Source organism: Hippoglossus stenolepis, chromosome 18 (assembly GCF_022539355.2).
Source record: "Hippoglossus stenolepis isolate QCI-W04-F060 chromosome 18, HSTE1.2, whole genome shotgun sequence".
Classification (NCBI taxonomy): domain Eukaryota; kingdom Metazoa; phylum Chordata; class Actinopteri; order Pleuronectiformes; family Pleuronectidae; genus Hippoglossus; species Hippoglossus stenolepis.
The window spans coordinates 13,024,316-13,039,926 of record NC_061500.1 but is presented as its reverse complement, the minus strand read 5'-3'; the positions used below and the strand labels follow the sequence as shown (position 1 = coordinate 13,039,926).

The window sequence follows — 15,611 nt, the reverse complement described above, 5'->3', positions numbered from 1 at the left end:
TGATTGACTTAAATCACAGCCAAGCTAAAAAAACATAACCCTTAGGTCACCTGTTGGTTTTACTTTATCTTTTCTTTTTAATTCATTCTTTAATCATACTCTATAACTAGTCTTCATCCTCTGTTCTTTTAGTGGCATTCAATTTAAACTCTGCCGAACTGTGTTATCTTATTTCCCAGTGTAAAATTACAACACCGTAGAAAAACTTTATTTTTCCAATCACTACCTGCACTTCACTTGTTAATGTATATTAATCCCTGTGTAGAATGAAAGGTGACTTCAAATTAATATTTTAAAACGTATTTCATTTAATCCTCCCTTTGTCTTTATACATAAAGCAGAACCATTTGTGTTTGTAGTTGAGGCAAATGAAGAGAATAAAAGACTGGGAGCTTTGTTGGGTGTGTCTCTTGCTCTCTTTGATCACTCTGTGTTGATGCTGCTAAATTCATGATTAAGATGCTCTTATTTACATATTCATGTCCTGTTTGTGTGAAACTTGTTTTGCAGCTACTAAAGACGACCTGTTATGCAGTAGGTTGACTCACTGTCAACCTACTGCGCTGCGGATAAAATTATTTATTCTGTTGTCACAACATCAGCAGAAAGAGGCAAACATAAACAGAGGGAAAGGACAGAAGCTGAGCTGTGACCTGGGCTCATAGACTGTACATGAAGATAGACGACCTGACGGATCCCTAAAAGTGAAACCAAAGTGATCTGGATGCTGGCTGCAGTACAGGTCATAAATAATGGCTCCTCCATGTCAACAGATGGGACGTGGACCAAACTAAAAAGTCAAAGTACCCTTCAAAAAAGCTTTCTCTGTACAGTGGGAGGAAGTAGAGACATGACGTCCATCTTTATTTACAGTCTATGGCCGGGCTGGAATAAAAACAAGTGAACATAGAGAAAGTTTTAAGTTTAAAGGCTCTGCAGGGTTCATAAAGATTTAATAAGATCTTGTTAAAAGTATATCAAATGCGGCTTATTACCTGGTTCATGATCATATCGACCACTGTATGAAAGAATGATGGAAAACCAGTAAAGATATGGGCAGAAATTATGATTTATTTATTTTTTTAGTACTTTACTCAGAAGACGGCAGTTGCACTAAAGGATAGAAAAGGCAGCAGTGAAAATGGTATGAAGTATTTATGAACATAGCATAGTATGAACAACTGACTCCTTCAAATCAATTATTTGTATAAGTTACAAGATTATTCAGGTCTGGGTTTGACTTGTTCTTGTTCCTCTACAGCTTTGCCTTAGCAGCATTACACTCGACAACGCCAGCTGCGAACATCTGCTTTATCTCTGCTGATGTAAAGCCGTACTGCTCCAAGACCTCGACCGTGTGTTCCCCGATCACAGGGTCGGAGGTGAGGCAAGGCACCGCCGGAGTCCGAGAGAGCACGGGGGCTGGGCGGGGGCTTTCCTCCCCGTCGGAGTCCTTCATGAAAGAGGCTCTTTCCTGGTTATGTGGGTGTGAGCTCACCTGGTCGAAAGACAACACAGGTGTCACACAGGCGTCCGTCCCATCAAAAATCCTGGACCAGTCCGCCTGGGTCTTTGAGGCAAAACGCTCTGTGAATATCTGTCGCAGCTCTGGCCAATCGCTGAAGCTCATCTGAGCGGGCAACTCTGCAGGGTCCAACTCTAAACCTGTGAAAAAGAAATGGAAAACCACGAATCAATAGCAATAAAGGATGTAAAATGAAAAAATGTCTAAGGTCTCAGAGAAGTGGGCACCAGCTGTTCCATCCTGATAGCCTGTCAAATTTGGAGTTCACAAGGTCTTTCAGTTTGAATTTTATTTTTTTCATTTGCGTCAGCGATGTCAAGTTATTCAAAATTCTTCACACAAAGAGCAAAGTATTCACTTAACATTTTTTAGACTGTATATTTGCTACACTCTAAAGTAGGAATGTCGGTGGGAAGGAACATCATGTAGGAGAGAACGTGAAAACGTACAGAGGACAGGACCAAGACAGTATATCTGTATCTATCTTACAGATGTACAGTTTGAGTATTTATACATTCGTTTTGTATTACATTACTGAAATTACTTTAGAAAAACCTTTTGCTGCAATTAATTTCAGTAACGTAGGCTGTTAAAGTAAGAGCTGCCGTTCATTTTGTTGTACTGAGAAACTGAAAAGGTAAAAGATTGGAGATATATATTGTAGCGTTATTTTTCGGTCAGTGTATTCGGACAGAGTTTTCTTTTCTTGTCGGGAAGGAAACCTCAGTGTGCAAAGATGTGCAGTATTTAATTTATGTTTGTATTTTGGATGTGACATTATCTGTTGTAATGAGCAGTGTGTTGGTCAGTGTTTTGAAAAAGTGAACTCATTAAAGAGGAATTAGGTTAAAAAAAACTGCACAAGCTTCCTATGAGGGAATCACAGCAAGACTCCGGAACATGAAATGATTTGTTTGGGCTGAAGAGAGCCAGCAGTGTGAAACCCCTTCTGCAGGTGAAGACTAATATAGCCTTTGCTGCCCCAAGCGTATAGAGGTTGAGGGGCACAAGAACCTGAGATACCTGCCGAGGATGCCGAGCGGTTCCCAACAATGCAAACGCTGTAACCGTCCTACCACCCTCGAGAGGAGAGACTTGCAACATCCCATTCTAAGTAGCTCTGTAGCAAAGCATTGCTGCTCAATAATACATGTTTATCACTGTTAACATTTGCCATAACTTTGTGTATTCACGTCGCTCCTCGCCTAATGGGCACAATTTCCAGTTAAGTCTTTCACTGAAATATTATTGACATCCTGCAGGTGTCTTCCCTGTTTTTAGAGCTTAACAATGCGGGATCACAGCATGAGACTGGAAACAGTGTAATATGATCAAACCTCTGCCACAGATAGGGAGAGGTCGAAGTAGACCTGAATATCTACAGATAACGTACAGCAGCATATTTTTAGCTACTTCATTGATTTTGTTGCTATTGACACTTACTCAGGTCGTCCTTCAATCCCCTGGTAGTAGAATGAAGAGAAATAACTGTGTTATCCAATTTATTGAATGTCATTTTTCCAAAAGGGCCCAAAAGTTCAGACACCTGTGATAGAACAGAAGCTATAACCAGAAGTCACACAGAGGACTTGGATCAGTGCTGGAAGAATCTGCCACAATGTGATAGTTACTGTGGACGAGGTGTTTTGCGATAGAATCAACAGTACGCAAGAACCAGCACACGTCCACATCATTAGGGTGAACAACACCTTCTCCAGAGCCTTCATGCCGTATGCACATCACAGTATCGTATTGCTGCTGCTTATGGCATAAATGTCACGTTTCGAACAGTGACCGGTTGCCTAGGAACTGCTTTTTGTTTCAGACGTCAAACTTTAACGATTCTTTCGCGGCCAGGCGATGGGGGTTGAAGCATGCGTTTCTTCTCATGCTGTGCCCCCGCTGTGCCCTAGTCGTTTCCCCTGGGGTTTTCTTATTGTCACTGACATGGCACAGCACAGTGTAATACAAGCCACCTCTGTAATAGGTCCAGTTCAGACCTGGCATTTACATCCGTCCTGACAGATCTGATCACAAATGGGCAGCTCTGAGTATGTGAGCTCACACCTGGTATTAGAATGTGTCTCCACATGTGACAGCTTACCTCCCTGCTCTATATGCAAATAACCATGTGCACCTTTTCTGTTCACAAAGAGCAAATTATGTTGTTTTTAACCAGTAATTGCTATGACAGATGTGTTCTTTGTCAACATGTGTGTGTCTGTGTGAAAGGCGAGGAAAGAGCGACGGAGACAGCTAAGTGATGAGCGGCCACAGATAGAACATTTTACCCTTTTTGATGACGCAAATCAAAATCAATATGTGGCGGTCAGTGTTAATATTGTGGTTGTGGCCACAAATAAATCAATGTATGTGAAACACTGAGAAGAGTAAAAATACTTTGGGTTCACTGAGACTGTAGCAGGACAGAGGACGTCAGCTGAGTAGGTGGTCCGTCAATTGTGGACCAGGACACATTTCAAATCAATCCTTAACCCTTGAGTACGGCGAGGAAAAAATACCAAAACAAACCTGCAGAGAGAGCCCCATGTGAAGGATCCCTCTCCCAGGACAGACAGCAGTGGAATAGAGGCCGTATTTAACAGAGCACTTCAACAAAATAACAATATTTACAACGATAATGAGAAAAGACTGCGTCTAACAGCATGTGCGTCAGGAACAGGATCACACAAGTATATTTCAGAACTTCACTCTATACTTGTATAATACACACCTTGAAGTAGCTGTCTGTAGAACTGTGGTTCTATGGCACCCACGGCCATGAATTTTCCATCTGACGTCAGGTACGTATCATAGAACGGCGCTCCACTGTCCAACATGTTCTCCCCTCTAGAACGGTCCCACATACCAATACGACGAGATTTCCATACAAATGAACCCACATAGGCAGCTCCTTCCACCTGTGTGCAGAGAGAGAGAGGAGAAGGAGAGAACAAGGTCAGTGCAGATTTAGATTATATTAAATTATATCATAATATATTAAATTATACTTTCTATGCAGGATTACTGAAGTTATATGTAGATTATAAAGGACAGTTAAGTGAATATAAAGCGCCCTGTTTTACGCTAAAAAGAGCTGTTCATTTTGTTATTTATGTATTACCTCCAACAGTCAGCTTAAATTCAATCAAGCTGCACCACGTTGCACAAACTCATAGATATCAGAGGACCATAATTATGCCTATAATGATTTTTTTTTCATCAAGATCCATTAATTATCCGCCGGGAAATCAGTGAAAATGTCAAAAAACAACAACGCAGATAAAACCCTAATCTCCTTGGTGGAGGTGATTATACCATCCTATATGACATAATACAAAAAACTTAAGCTTATATAGATTCAAAAATATTTTGGGGTCATATGGTAGGAATGACATAAGAAGGTCAGAAAATGATGTCATATCATAATGCATCCATTTTGGAAACAATACGATTAGAGACACAATCTACAGCTTATTCAGATGAACCTGTCAATTGTCCTTATATGGTCAAAATTGGTTGGTTTGGTGGTTTATCGCCAGGATGACACAAAAACTGCTAAACAGGTTACCACAAAATTTTGTGGAGTAATGGCACACGAGCCAAGAACGAACCATTACTCTTTTTTCTCACTTTCTTTTCCATTGCAAGATTTGCAGGGCATTTTTCAGCATTTTCACCAATTTCTCAGAGAATAATTCATGGCTGTTGATGGAAAAAAGAATCTGACACATATAGGCGACTGAATAGATAAGGGTGTGAAAAGTGCTGCAGCTTGATTGAATCTAAGGTCACTGTTGGGCCTTGGCAGAATTATATGCACTCTATTCATTAATTCCTTCATTCATACATACATACATACATACATGCATACGAGTAAATTCAATAAAAATGCAAACAACCTCCCGTGTTCTATAACATACGCACAGTTTTTCTTTTTCACAGTGTAGCAGAACTTGATATGCTTGAGTGGATACCAGCAGCAGATCAATCAAGCAAAAGATGTGTGAGTAGAAAATATACACAGACGGTGAAATGTCACGCTGCTGCAATAACAATAAGCTGTGGCACCGGTTCAATACTTAAGAAAGCTTGTGAAAACAATGCATTTCAGGAACTATTCATTCTCCTGACATCGGCTGCGTTCTCCACCCGCCGCCTTTACTCGTCAATGTCTTTGAGTCTTCATAAGTTCACAAACTGTTTCTGCTGCAGCTGCTAAACAAATGAAAACACCTTGATCAGACCAAGGTTAATCAAGTGCAAATTCAAATGATGCTCTTGCTTTGTTTTCCCCGGTGGGACAGTGAAAAAAGAACAAAAAGAACTGTCCCTGAAAGAGCCAAGATGTCGTTCTATACACCACATGAGTGAGGCTGCAGGACTATTTTCAATTGTGCTGCTGCTGAATGCAGCCAATTCAATCCTTCTAGCCTGTGAAGTGCGTGCGACTTCACAAAGAACTGCAGACCGATCAACAAAAGGTGGGGGGGGTTTACAAATTGGAAGAAGTAGCACACACTGGACTTTATAATGGCTCAATTACTTTGTACTTGGATTGCTGCTCCGTGACTCATCAGGGACAAAGCACGGAGGAACAAACAGCTCTGACACTGGTCAGCACTTAAAAAACTATACTCAAGACTGATGCTTGAAACTTTTTTATTTTCAGTGAATAACAAGCAAGCCTCCTACTTGGACAGAAAAAAGGCAATAACCGAGTAGCTTACCTTTGCTCTTAATTATCAGAATGTGGCTTATAGCAATTAACATGGTCAAAGGTACATCCAATATTCTCTCTCTTTTCAATCTAAAAAAAAGTATTCCACCAACTCCTTAGTGAAATATCTGGTTCTTTAGCTGCTAAATGCTCCACAGTAACTGTGCCTATCTGCTGGTTGGTAATGGGAAGGTGTACAGTGACTTTTTAGAGCTGTTTCTTTATTTTTGCTGAAATCCCCTACACACTAGCCACTTTGCATATAAATGGCCTAAAAGGTGTGAGTTTAGGTTTAGATATGAGTGGCAGTCTTGTTTTAAACTTGTAAACTTGTTCAGTGTGTAAACAACCTTGTGTTCTGCCAATGCAGTGCATGCTGGGATTGTTTCCAGCTCTCTCAACCCTCTACAGGAGGAAGGATTGCTGAGTGGACTGTGTTAATATAATTAATAACGTGCTTTCTTTAAGGGCTCAGGTGGTGCTGTCAGAACTTTGGAGCACATCATGTTAAAAACGTGTGCTCAGCCCTGAAGCGTCACGTTTGATAGTTTTGAGACAGATGGTGCAGTAACTACGATTGCATCTGACTATGAAAGTGAAATGTTGACCGACAACATATCGGTTTTCCACCAAAGTAACTGGTGTTGCAGTATAATGTCTATTTGTAGCAACTCCATTGTTTTTATGCCTTTTTATAGTTGTGTTAAGGGACTCACAACACTTGGTTAAGGTTTGGGAAAGAGGTTTAAGCTATTATGAGGTTTAATAGAGAAAAACTTCACAGTGACTTCAGATGCAACATGTTTATCTATTTATTTATCTATTTTACATCATTTAAAGGAAACCATGATCTTTCCCTACAGGACCCCGTTCTCTTTAATGACACTCCTGCACTCTATACACGCACCATCTAGCCCAAAGACTTCCTGGTGACTCTGCTGAGGTTCATTCAAAAAACTGTAATCAGTTTTGTTTTCCTCCAAAACATATTTTCTATAGAAATGTAATTTTTAACCGACAGTGAATATATGTGAATCATATATCATCCTGGACTGTGATGTTATGATGTCAATTTCAAATTTTCTGAGTTTTACAAACCCAGCCCTCATTATCTCATAAATTAATTAAAAACAATGTGTTAAAGATGATGTTTGAATTCATTTTCTGAAAATATGTGCGCTCTTGATGAACTAATTGTTGTTTGCATATAGTAAACTCTCACTCTCACTGGGCTGAGGCTTGTTGTAAAGTTATTTTACCAGGAGGTGAGGGAATACTGGTGATAATAAATAATAAATAACCTAGAATGGTCCTCAGTAGAGCGTGTACCTCCTCCAAAGAACATTCCAATTAAATTCAAGCAAGCTGCAGTAAAATGAACACTCAAAGATATTAGTTCTCTAAATATGCCTGATTTTTTCCCATCAAGATCGATGGATGAATCCCTGGGAAATTGGTGAACATGTCAGCTGACAAAGAAACCAGGGGTGAAAACATAACCTCTTTGGCGGAGGAAATAAACAGTATCTTAATTTACTTTTATGTCTGACAATGTCTGCAAAAAGTGAACATTATAAATTCTATAAAGGTTCAAATTCAAGGCAACGCTGTTGTATTGAAATGCAACAGTTTGTACATGATTAAGTGGCTAAAAAGTGACTCCAGGAACAGAGATCTGAAGCCACATGCTGTATTTACATTGTCGACTGTTTCACTCAGACCCCGTGGGAGAGTCTAATGAGTCAGATAAAAGACCTGATGCAGATGTGGATGGTCAAATGCATAAAATTGTATCTGGGCACCTACGCAGACGGGCAGCATCAATCGACACTCCCTAATTTATCTCTGGTAGACTTTAACACGCGGTTTATGCCTTGCCACCTATTTCAGATCATGCTGTGAAAATCGAAATCATTATACAAATGACAAGAACTGGCTCAGATCTGAGGGAACAAGGTGAAGAGTCAAAAGGCTCCAGAGACAACAAACTTGGAGATCTAGCGTTTATCTGATCATTAGAGGCAACACTGCCCACGCTCAATTATGAATCTTTATATTTAACAAAGTAATGAAGGCTTTACAAATTAAAAGTAAGAAGTAAAGAAACAAAAAATAGATAATAAGTTGTCGGTACAGTGTGTTCTACCTATAATTTAAAGGGGGGGGGGCAGTAAAACAGAAACTGAATTCTGCATAAATACTGTATTCAAAACAAAACAAATGTTCACATGCGTTTTATACAATTATATAAAGTACATCCACGTGTACGTTTTAAAAATGTATTTTGTATACTGCTATATATAAACTAGAGTGGTTTCCGTCCCTCCAGTGTTCCAGGACATAATGTATTCACGATGTGATGTCACTGTGACCTTTGACCACCCAAATCTAACCAGATAATCCTAGTGTTTCCCATTAATCATCTAGACTGTGGTGTATGATGTTTTTACCGTCCATGCAGACAGTCAAACCTCGTAGTTTCAGCACAAAACATAATGCCCCTGGCCACACGGCTGTCGCTGGTGCAGAGGCAGACAAAAAGGAATAATTGAGAGTTTTTCCGATGAGTAACTTCCCAGCTTCTTTTCAGCCAGTGGAGGTCAGACAGCAGAATTCACGCACATTTCAAATAACTTCCCCAAGGGCTGTTTAAATCATCCAACTAAAATTGAATCACAGTCTCAAAGTCTGCGGCAGTGTAGTGCACCATCACCTCAAAAGATACTACACTGCAATAGAGAACAAACATTGTTTGGGTAATTACATTTCTGAATTGTAAAATCTTGCCATAAAGTTATTTGTGTTGTTTGATGAATCTTCCACCTGGTTTACACGTAATCCTCTCACTGGTACCTGTAGCAGTACAGCCTCATTAATGCAGCACCTTGCCTACAGTCTGTTTGCAGGAGGGCTGCTGTCAGTTTGAATGTGGCCTGACCCCAGCCCACAGCGGCGCCCGCCTGCTTTTTATGCAAAGCGTCTCCACTGTAATTTTCTTCAGGTTGTTTTTTGTTGACACTATTAGAAAAAATACTGTTGCATATTTAGGAAAGTTAAAAGAAGACAACATTTCGATCCGTGTTTCGATCAAAACAACACGTTCTGTGGAGATGTTGGTGACTCAGTGCCACAGCACACGTTTACTACAATCTGACAATATGTTTACCATGCTTGCATCGATGATCTGTCCCTTCCCAGACTTTGTCCTCTCCAGCAGCGCCAGGACTATCCCCAGGGCACAGGTCAGACCGCCGCCTGCAAAGTCTGCTAACAGATTCAGTGGAGCGTAGGGCTTCTCCCCGCTGCGACCCAGCAGGGATAAAAGGCCTGTTGGGGAAATGATAAGAGAAGAGCTTAACACAAAATGGAATGACAGCCTTGCAGGTGGAGGAAGTAATTGAATTGTGGCCAGACCAATAAAAAGGAGAATCAGTTAGTCTTAGTGCCTGATTGAAACAGGGAGAGGGGCAAATAAAAACTGGAAAAAAACAAAAACAAGGCAAGGTTATCAGCCCCTGAGAACAGGAATGTTTTTATTGTGTACAAGGCAGCGCAGCTCTAACAGGACACAAGTGTAAATAGCACCGTCTAAGATTTGATATTTATCAACCACATAAGTAAAGTGCCGTCTACTTAACTTGAACTTTCTCTACTTTCTTCTACTCTGGGAGTGAAAGAGGTAAATTAACTGTGGCAGGTGTCTCCAAAAATCTTGCGGCCCCTCTACTTTAAACCTCTTTTACACTAAAATGAGCAGGTATGCATGGGAAACAAAGCGAATAACTCGTTTTCAGTTGTCAGGGGAGAGAAGTTTGCCTTTCGGATTATTTCCCCCAGTGAGTCATGTTCAATGTGACGAATGCACCACATTCCTTCAAAAGAACTCATTCCGCATTCCCATATGTTTATTTATAGTTATTGACTACAGGGATACCCGCTCTGAATATTACCATTGTTGTATCCAATAACTGATCTTAAAATGTCACAAGCTTGTTTTCAATGTATAAGCAGAATGAAGGTAATTTTTTAAGCAAATCTTCATATTGGGGTTGCCTCGTGAATCAACAACTACGGGAAACATTTATAATGGGGCAAACAGAAAGGCACTTTATCGGTATATATAAGGAAAGTATAAAAATGGAAAACGAACCCTCATTAAAACCTGCAGTTTTGTCGTCGTGAGGGATTGTGTCGGAAAAACACAGCTTCAACGTGTCATGCATTTAATGAAAATTTCACTCATTTTTTAGCTTTAAGTTAAATACAAATGTTAAGTGGTAAACCCAAAACGACTCATGACGTGATTCAAACGAGTTTAACTACATTAAGTAGATTTGAATTTGACAATATCAGCCTGTGTGAACTTTCCAAAAGTCAGGTTGTTTCCAAAAAGTCAGGGTTAATGCAGAAGTGATGAGACAGGTACATGGGGAAATCGAACCATGTGAAAGAAAAGGTTGAAATCCTGCAGAAAGTCAGTAGAGAGTTCATTACAGAAACTCAGTGTTGACATTTGAGCAGGAATTCAGTCTTTTCTTTCACACGTTTCCAAGGGTCATTAAAAACAAAGATCACACAGTGACAGTGAGTCGCACACTGTTTGTATCTGTATGAATACCTGATGCTGTTCCGTGAATCTGCAATCTAATGTGATATCTGTGAGTATTGAGTCTCCACACGTGTTTCATTATTACCTGACATGGCGAGGTAGTTGATGTCATGCCCAGCTGCAGTGGCATAGGAGCCACTCTGTCCATATCCTGTCAGCCGAGCGTAGATCAGACGAGGGTTTTCCTTCAGCAGCTCCTGTGGCCCGAGGCCCAGCTTCTCCATCACACCTAGGCCGTTACAAGGAAGATGTCAAAATATAAACAAAATCTCTATGATAAAGATCTGCATCTGGGTATATGCTGGCTCTCGCTCAGTTTAAACCAGGTCGTCATAGCCTCGCTCTAGATCTTGGATTCATACGATTTACTTTCTTCTAAAGTCTGTGAGATGTGACAGAATATGCATCATCATTAAATATGACATTATCTTCTCCGGTGGATTCATTTGGAGGACTATTTGAGCATGAAATAAGCAACAATTAAAGAAAAGGCCAAAAAATAACTATAAATCTATGTAGCAAGGTTTTTCTCTGCACTCCCCTATTCAGTGTCTGTATCTGCAAAGCCCCCAGGCTAGGAAAATATCAAGTAAAATATAATTTAAACTAAGCGACGTGCAGTCAGCAAGGCGATCTTCTATCTTTTGGTTCTTGCCATCTCTGGACTCGACCAGCTCATTTTCTCTTCTCATCTAATCACAACCTGACATCTTGAGCCAATCATCTGTCAGCTGTCATAGTTTCAAATGTTCTCTCTCCACTTTCTGTCATTCAGCTGTCAGCTCAGTACGGCAATCACTGAGAGACCCCCCCAACCCCTGCACCATGCCGAGACGTCCCCTTTCAACCATCCAATCAGAAGCCCTTCATGAGTCTCCTTGGAAAGCAATGCACATAATTCATAGGCCTGCTTCCAAGGTGTTCTACTTCCCTCTGGGGTCTTAGTCTATTCCTCTGTTCACAATCCATTTGATTTCAATCTAATTAACTCATTATTATTTGTTCCTCTACGAGTCTCTCCGGATTTAACTTGTATATAGTAATTAAAGCTAATTCCACCTCGAGCAGCTACAAAATGTTAAACATCAGTAATAACAAACAATGTGATGTATATGATCATACTTCTGTAGTTTGACCTATAAAAGGACTTTGCTTTAGGGTCACGTAAGCGCCAGGGGTCTGACCTTTACGATAGGGCTCCAGGACCACATCAGACTGGACGCAGAGCTTCCTCAGCAGGTCTACGCCCTTCGGGGTCTTCAGGTCAATGGCCACAGATAGCTTCCCCCTCGCCTGTGTGTCCAGTGCCATGGCGACCTTGGTCCGGTCCACGCGGATCACCTTGGCCCCGAAGTCGGCCAGGATCATGCCACAGAACGGTGCTGGAGCCAGGCCCGCCAGCTCGATTACTCTCACGCCAGCCAGCGCCATGGTGAACGGACTACAGGGTCGAATATTAGAAACACCTCTTAGTACAATGTAACACCATGCAACAGCACAGTTAGGAATTTCACAAGTAAATACTATTATTAATGGGAGGTTTTCACAGCAAATTTTTTTTTTTACAAATAGCTGAAACGAACAATTATCCCTATGACAGCAGCCCTCTATTCTGCCCTCAGCCTCGAGCTGCTCTGTGTATGTTACTTGATAATTGCCTCTGTGTGAGCTTGTTAGACCGAAACGCTCCTATTGTAGATATATTTGTACATTTTGAAAAAAGTTTCTTTCATTTTCCCTTGCACCATTTCCTCTTGGCCATTATATTTATAAAGTCAGGTGTAGTGAATGTCTTTTCATGTGTTTTTCCAGGCGACCCAGCGATTTTTGAAGCACTACACACTGTTGTCATCTGGCCTCGGTTCACCTGACACAACACTTGTGTAGCATCACCAACATATCACCAGTGTTACGTGAGTAATATAGACAGAATGATAACATGGGTATATAACATGTGCATTTACAAAGTAAGAATACTTGACACCAAGACCAGATATGAACAAATAAATATGTAATATGTAAAAACAGTGAAGGCTGAATACTTAAATACTAAAATATTGCCCAGTTGTGTGTGTTTTGATACAGCTTGTTGACTTGCACAGGGTTCATGCACTATTTATTCAAGCGCCCTCAAGCCTGAGGGAAAAGTTATTTCCAACTCTGGTGTTGTGAGTCCAGTGAGTCCTGTATCTGCATCTTCAGGATTCCCAGGCACCACTGGGTGTTAAGCTCCTGCAGGCTGGACAGTTCGGACCCAGTGATGTGCTCTGTGTGCTGCGCACCACCCTCCCCAGGGCCTTGGGAGCCCATGCAGAGTTCCCATAAAAAAGACTGAATCAACGAAAGTTAAACATTTGCTGATTCCAGCTCTTGAAATGAGAGGATTGCTGTGCTAATAGACATTTCTTTGTTAGTTAGTTAGTATTTAGTGAGAGTGTAGTTTATTTACAAGCTGAGGGTGGCGCCTGGGTACAGCATGCAGGGACAGGACATGACGCACACATTCTCCTGCGGATAATATCTAATTCATTTTTGTTTACAGCACATCAACACTGGTGCAGGCCGTTATCACCAACAGCTCACGAATCGAATTGTCTTTCCACGCTGACATATTAGTCTGCATTTGTGTATGTCACCAACACGTCCACTCGCTAACTGTGTATTTTCCAAATTTTTTTCCTGCTGTATTCTCACATGGGCTCACTCGCACATTGCCCTGAACTTTATCTTGGGAGCCTGGCAGGAAAGGTTCAGGAAAACGTCTGGAGCAAATGACTTGGACATTTTCATCCTCACATGAGATCGGACTTCAGTGCTTGCCAGATAGAAGACGCAGAAGAACTGTGGCAGGTTGGGGAAACCTACCACCTAAAGTACACTGACAATCTGAAGTGTGCAGAGGAGAAATGCTGCCGATTTGGTCACACCAAATACTGATTTACTGCACTACAAGCTAAAGTATTTCTTTTTTAAAGCACCCTCACTTTTCTCTTTGCAATTTGCACACTGCTGTAGAAAAAAAAAGCAAACACAGAGAAGTGAGATGTGATGGTTTTCTATCTATTCACCTGCAGCTGCAGGGACCTTAAACCTGAGTAAAGTACAAGTTAGCTATCTCACTTTATTAAGTCCAAAGTGACAGACTTTAAGAAGTGCTACAGAGGTTTGTTTAGAACCCTGTTTGTTAAAATAGTCTTTAAAGTATTTTAAAAGACTAAAGCACTTAAATGCAAACTGCTCTCCTGCAGATGTTTCTAACAATAACAATGTAATATTGTTATTTGAATTGCCAAAATAAATTTTGACAGGAAACCAATGTTGCATGTTAGAGCATTATTGTTATGGGCAAGGAAACAAGCCTTTTATAAACATATAGCAGTGAGTCAAAGTGAAGCCTCTGACCACAGTTCAGTCTGACCTGTGTTGATAAGTAGAGGACAAGACTCCTTTGCTGCAGGTGGACTGTTTGTTTGTTTATATGTTATTAGACTATGTAAACATATAGCAGGGAGTCAAAGTGAAGCCTCTGACCACAGTTCAGTCGTATCTCTGTTTGTAGAGGAGAGGACTCCTCTGCTGCAGGTTGACTGTTTGTTTGTTTATATGTTATTAGACTATATAAACATATAGCAGGGAGTCAAAGTGAAGCCTCTGACCACAGTTCAGTCTTATCCCTGTTTGTAGAGGAGAGGACAAGACTCCTCTGCTGCAGGTTGACTGTTTGTTTATAAGTTATTAGACTATATAAACATATAGCAGGGAGTCAAAGTGAAGCCTCTGCCCACAGTTGAGTCTTACCTGTGTTTATAAATGGAGGACCGAACTCCTCCGCTGCAGGTTTACAGCACGTAGTGTTTCTGTGAGTCTGCTGAAGGTGGAGTGATCTGGATCTGACACAGTCCCGGCGGAGGAGCACAAGGTAGCGACACAACCACCACACACATACATCTGATGATGACACACGTTTCAAACAGCTACTATCGATCAATCCGCAGTTCGAGGCACTCACTTCCTCTACAAAACAAATGGTGGAGCCACAGACTCCCAGTGACTTCTGGTTTCATTCGGGCTCCTCTGTTCCCCCCAGTTGTCCTCAGCTCTCGTGCTTCTGGCTATAAACAGCTGGAGGTTGAACCGGAGACTCCGTGGTGTCGATACCCAGAGCTGACCCCGCCGAGCCGGGAGCTCTTCCGTCTGCGCCGGTGAGGAAAAAAAGCGCACCCTGTTCCTGCGCGACTGCCGTGACGTCAGCGCGATGGTGGAGAGGTTTCTGGGAAATTGAGTCTTTTATGATTTCACTTCACTCCAATTAAGAAAAGAAACATATTTGACTATAACTACATTTAATGACCCTAATAACGATTTCGATACATAATTGATGTAATGAAATAAAATTGTAATATTAGATCAAATTAGTCTGGATTTATTGAATATATCATCGACAAGATTGTATTAGATTTGATTAACTTCCAAGAGCTCAAACCACACAGCACATATCTTGAAAATGAAAGTATAGACCATAAGCAATACATGTACATAAATATAATATATTATAAACATATGATACATTATAAATCATATATAAATATATAATGATGCTGTCATGTTGGAGCGGTTGGAACAAGCTGCCACCAGAATTTTCCTTGGGATAAATAAAGTCTTATCTTATCTTATCTTATCTTATCTTATCTCGTCCCTTTCCCCTACAATATGTCATTATATTTTTTATCATATAACTTGATAACACATGATAAATG

General features: G+C 40.8%; 1 protein-coding gene across 3 annotated transcripts; it reads right to left on the bottom strand.

The window, feature by feature from the left end:
* Positions 1-1,049: 1,049 nt before the first annotated feature.
* amacr (alpha-methylacyl-CoA racemase) lies at positions 1,050-15,062 on the bottom strand. 3 transcript variants are annotated; one of them, XM_035184882.2, is made up of 7 exons: positions 14,864-15,061; positions 14,653-14,744; positions 12,039-12,295; positions 10,940-11,083; positions 9,412-9,572; positions 4,260-4,446; positions 1,050-1,665 (listed from the first exon to the last, which is right to left on the bottom strand). In XM_035184882.2, exons 3-7 carry the CDS (start codon positions 12,283-12,285, stop codon positions 1,256-1,258), a joined length of 1,149 nt encoding a protein of 382 aa, XP_035040773.1. In that variant the 5' UTR covers positions 12,286-12,295; positions 14,653-14,744; positions 14,864-15,061; the 3' UTR covers positions 1,050-1,255. The 3 variants fall into 3 exon arrangements, with proteins under 3 accessions (XP_035040773.1, XP_035040774.1, XP_035040772.1); XM_035184883.2 differs by lacking the exon at positions 14,653-14,744 and having other exon boundaries at positions 14,864-15,062; XM_035184881.2 differs by having other exon boundaries at positions 14,653-15,061.
* Positions 15,063-15,611: the final 549 nt, after the last annotated feature.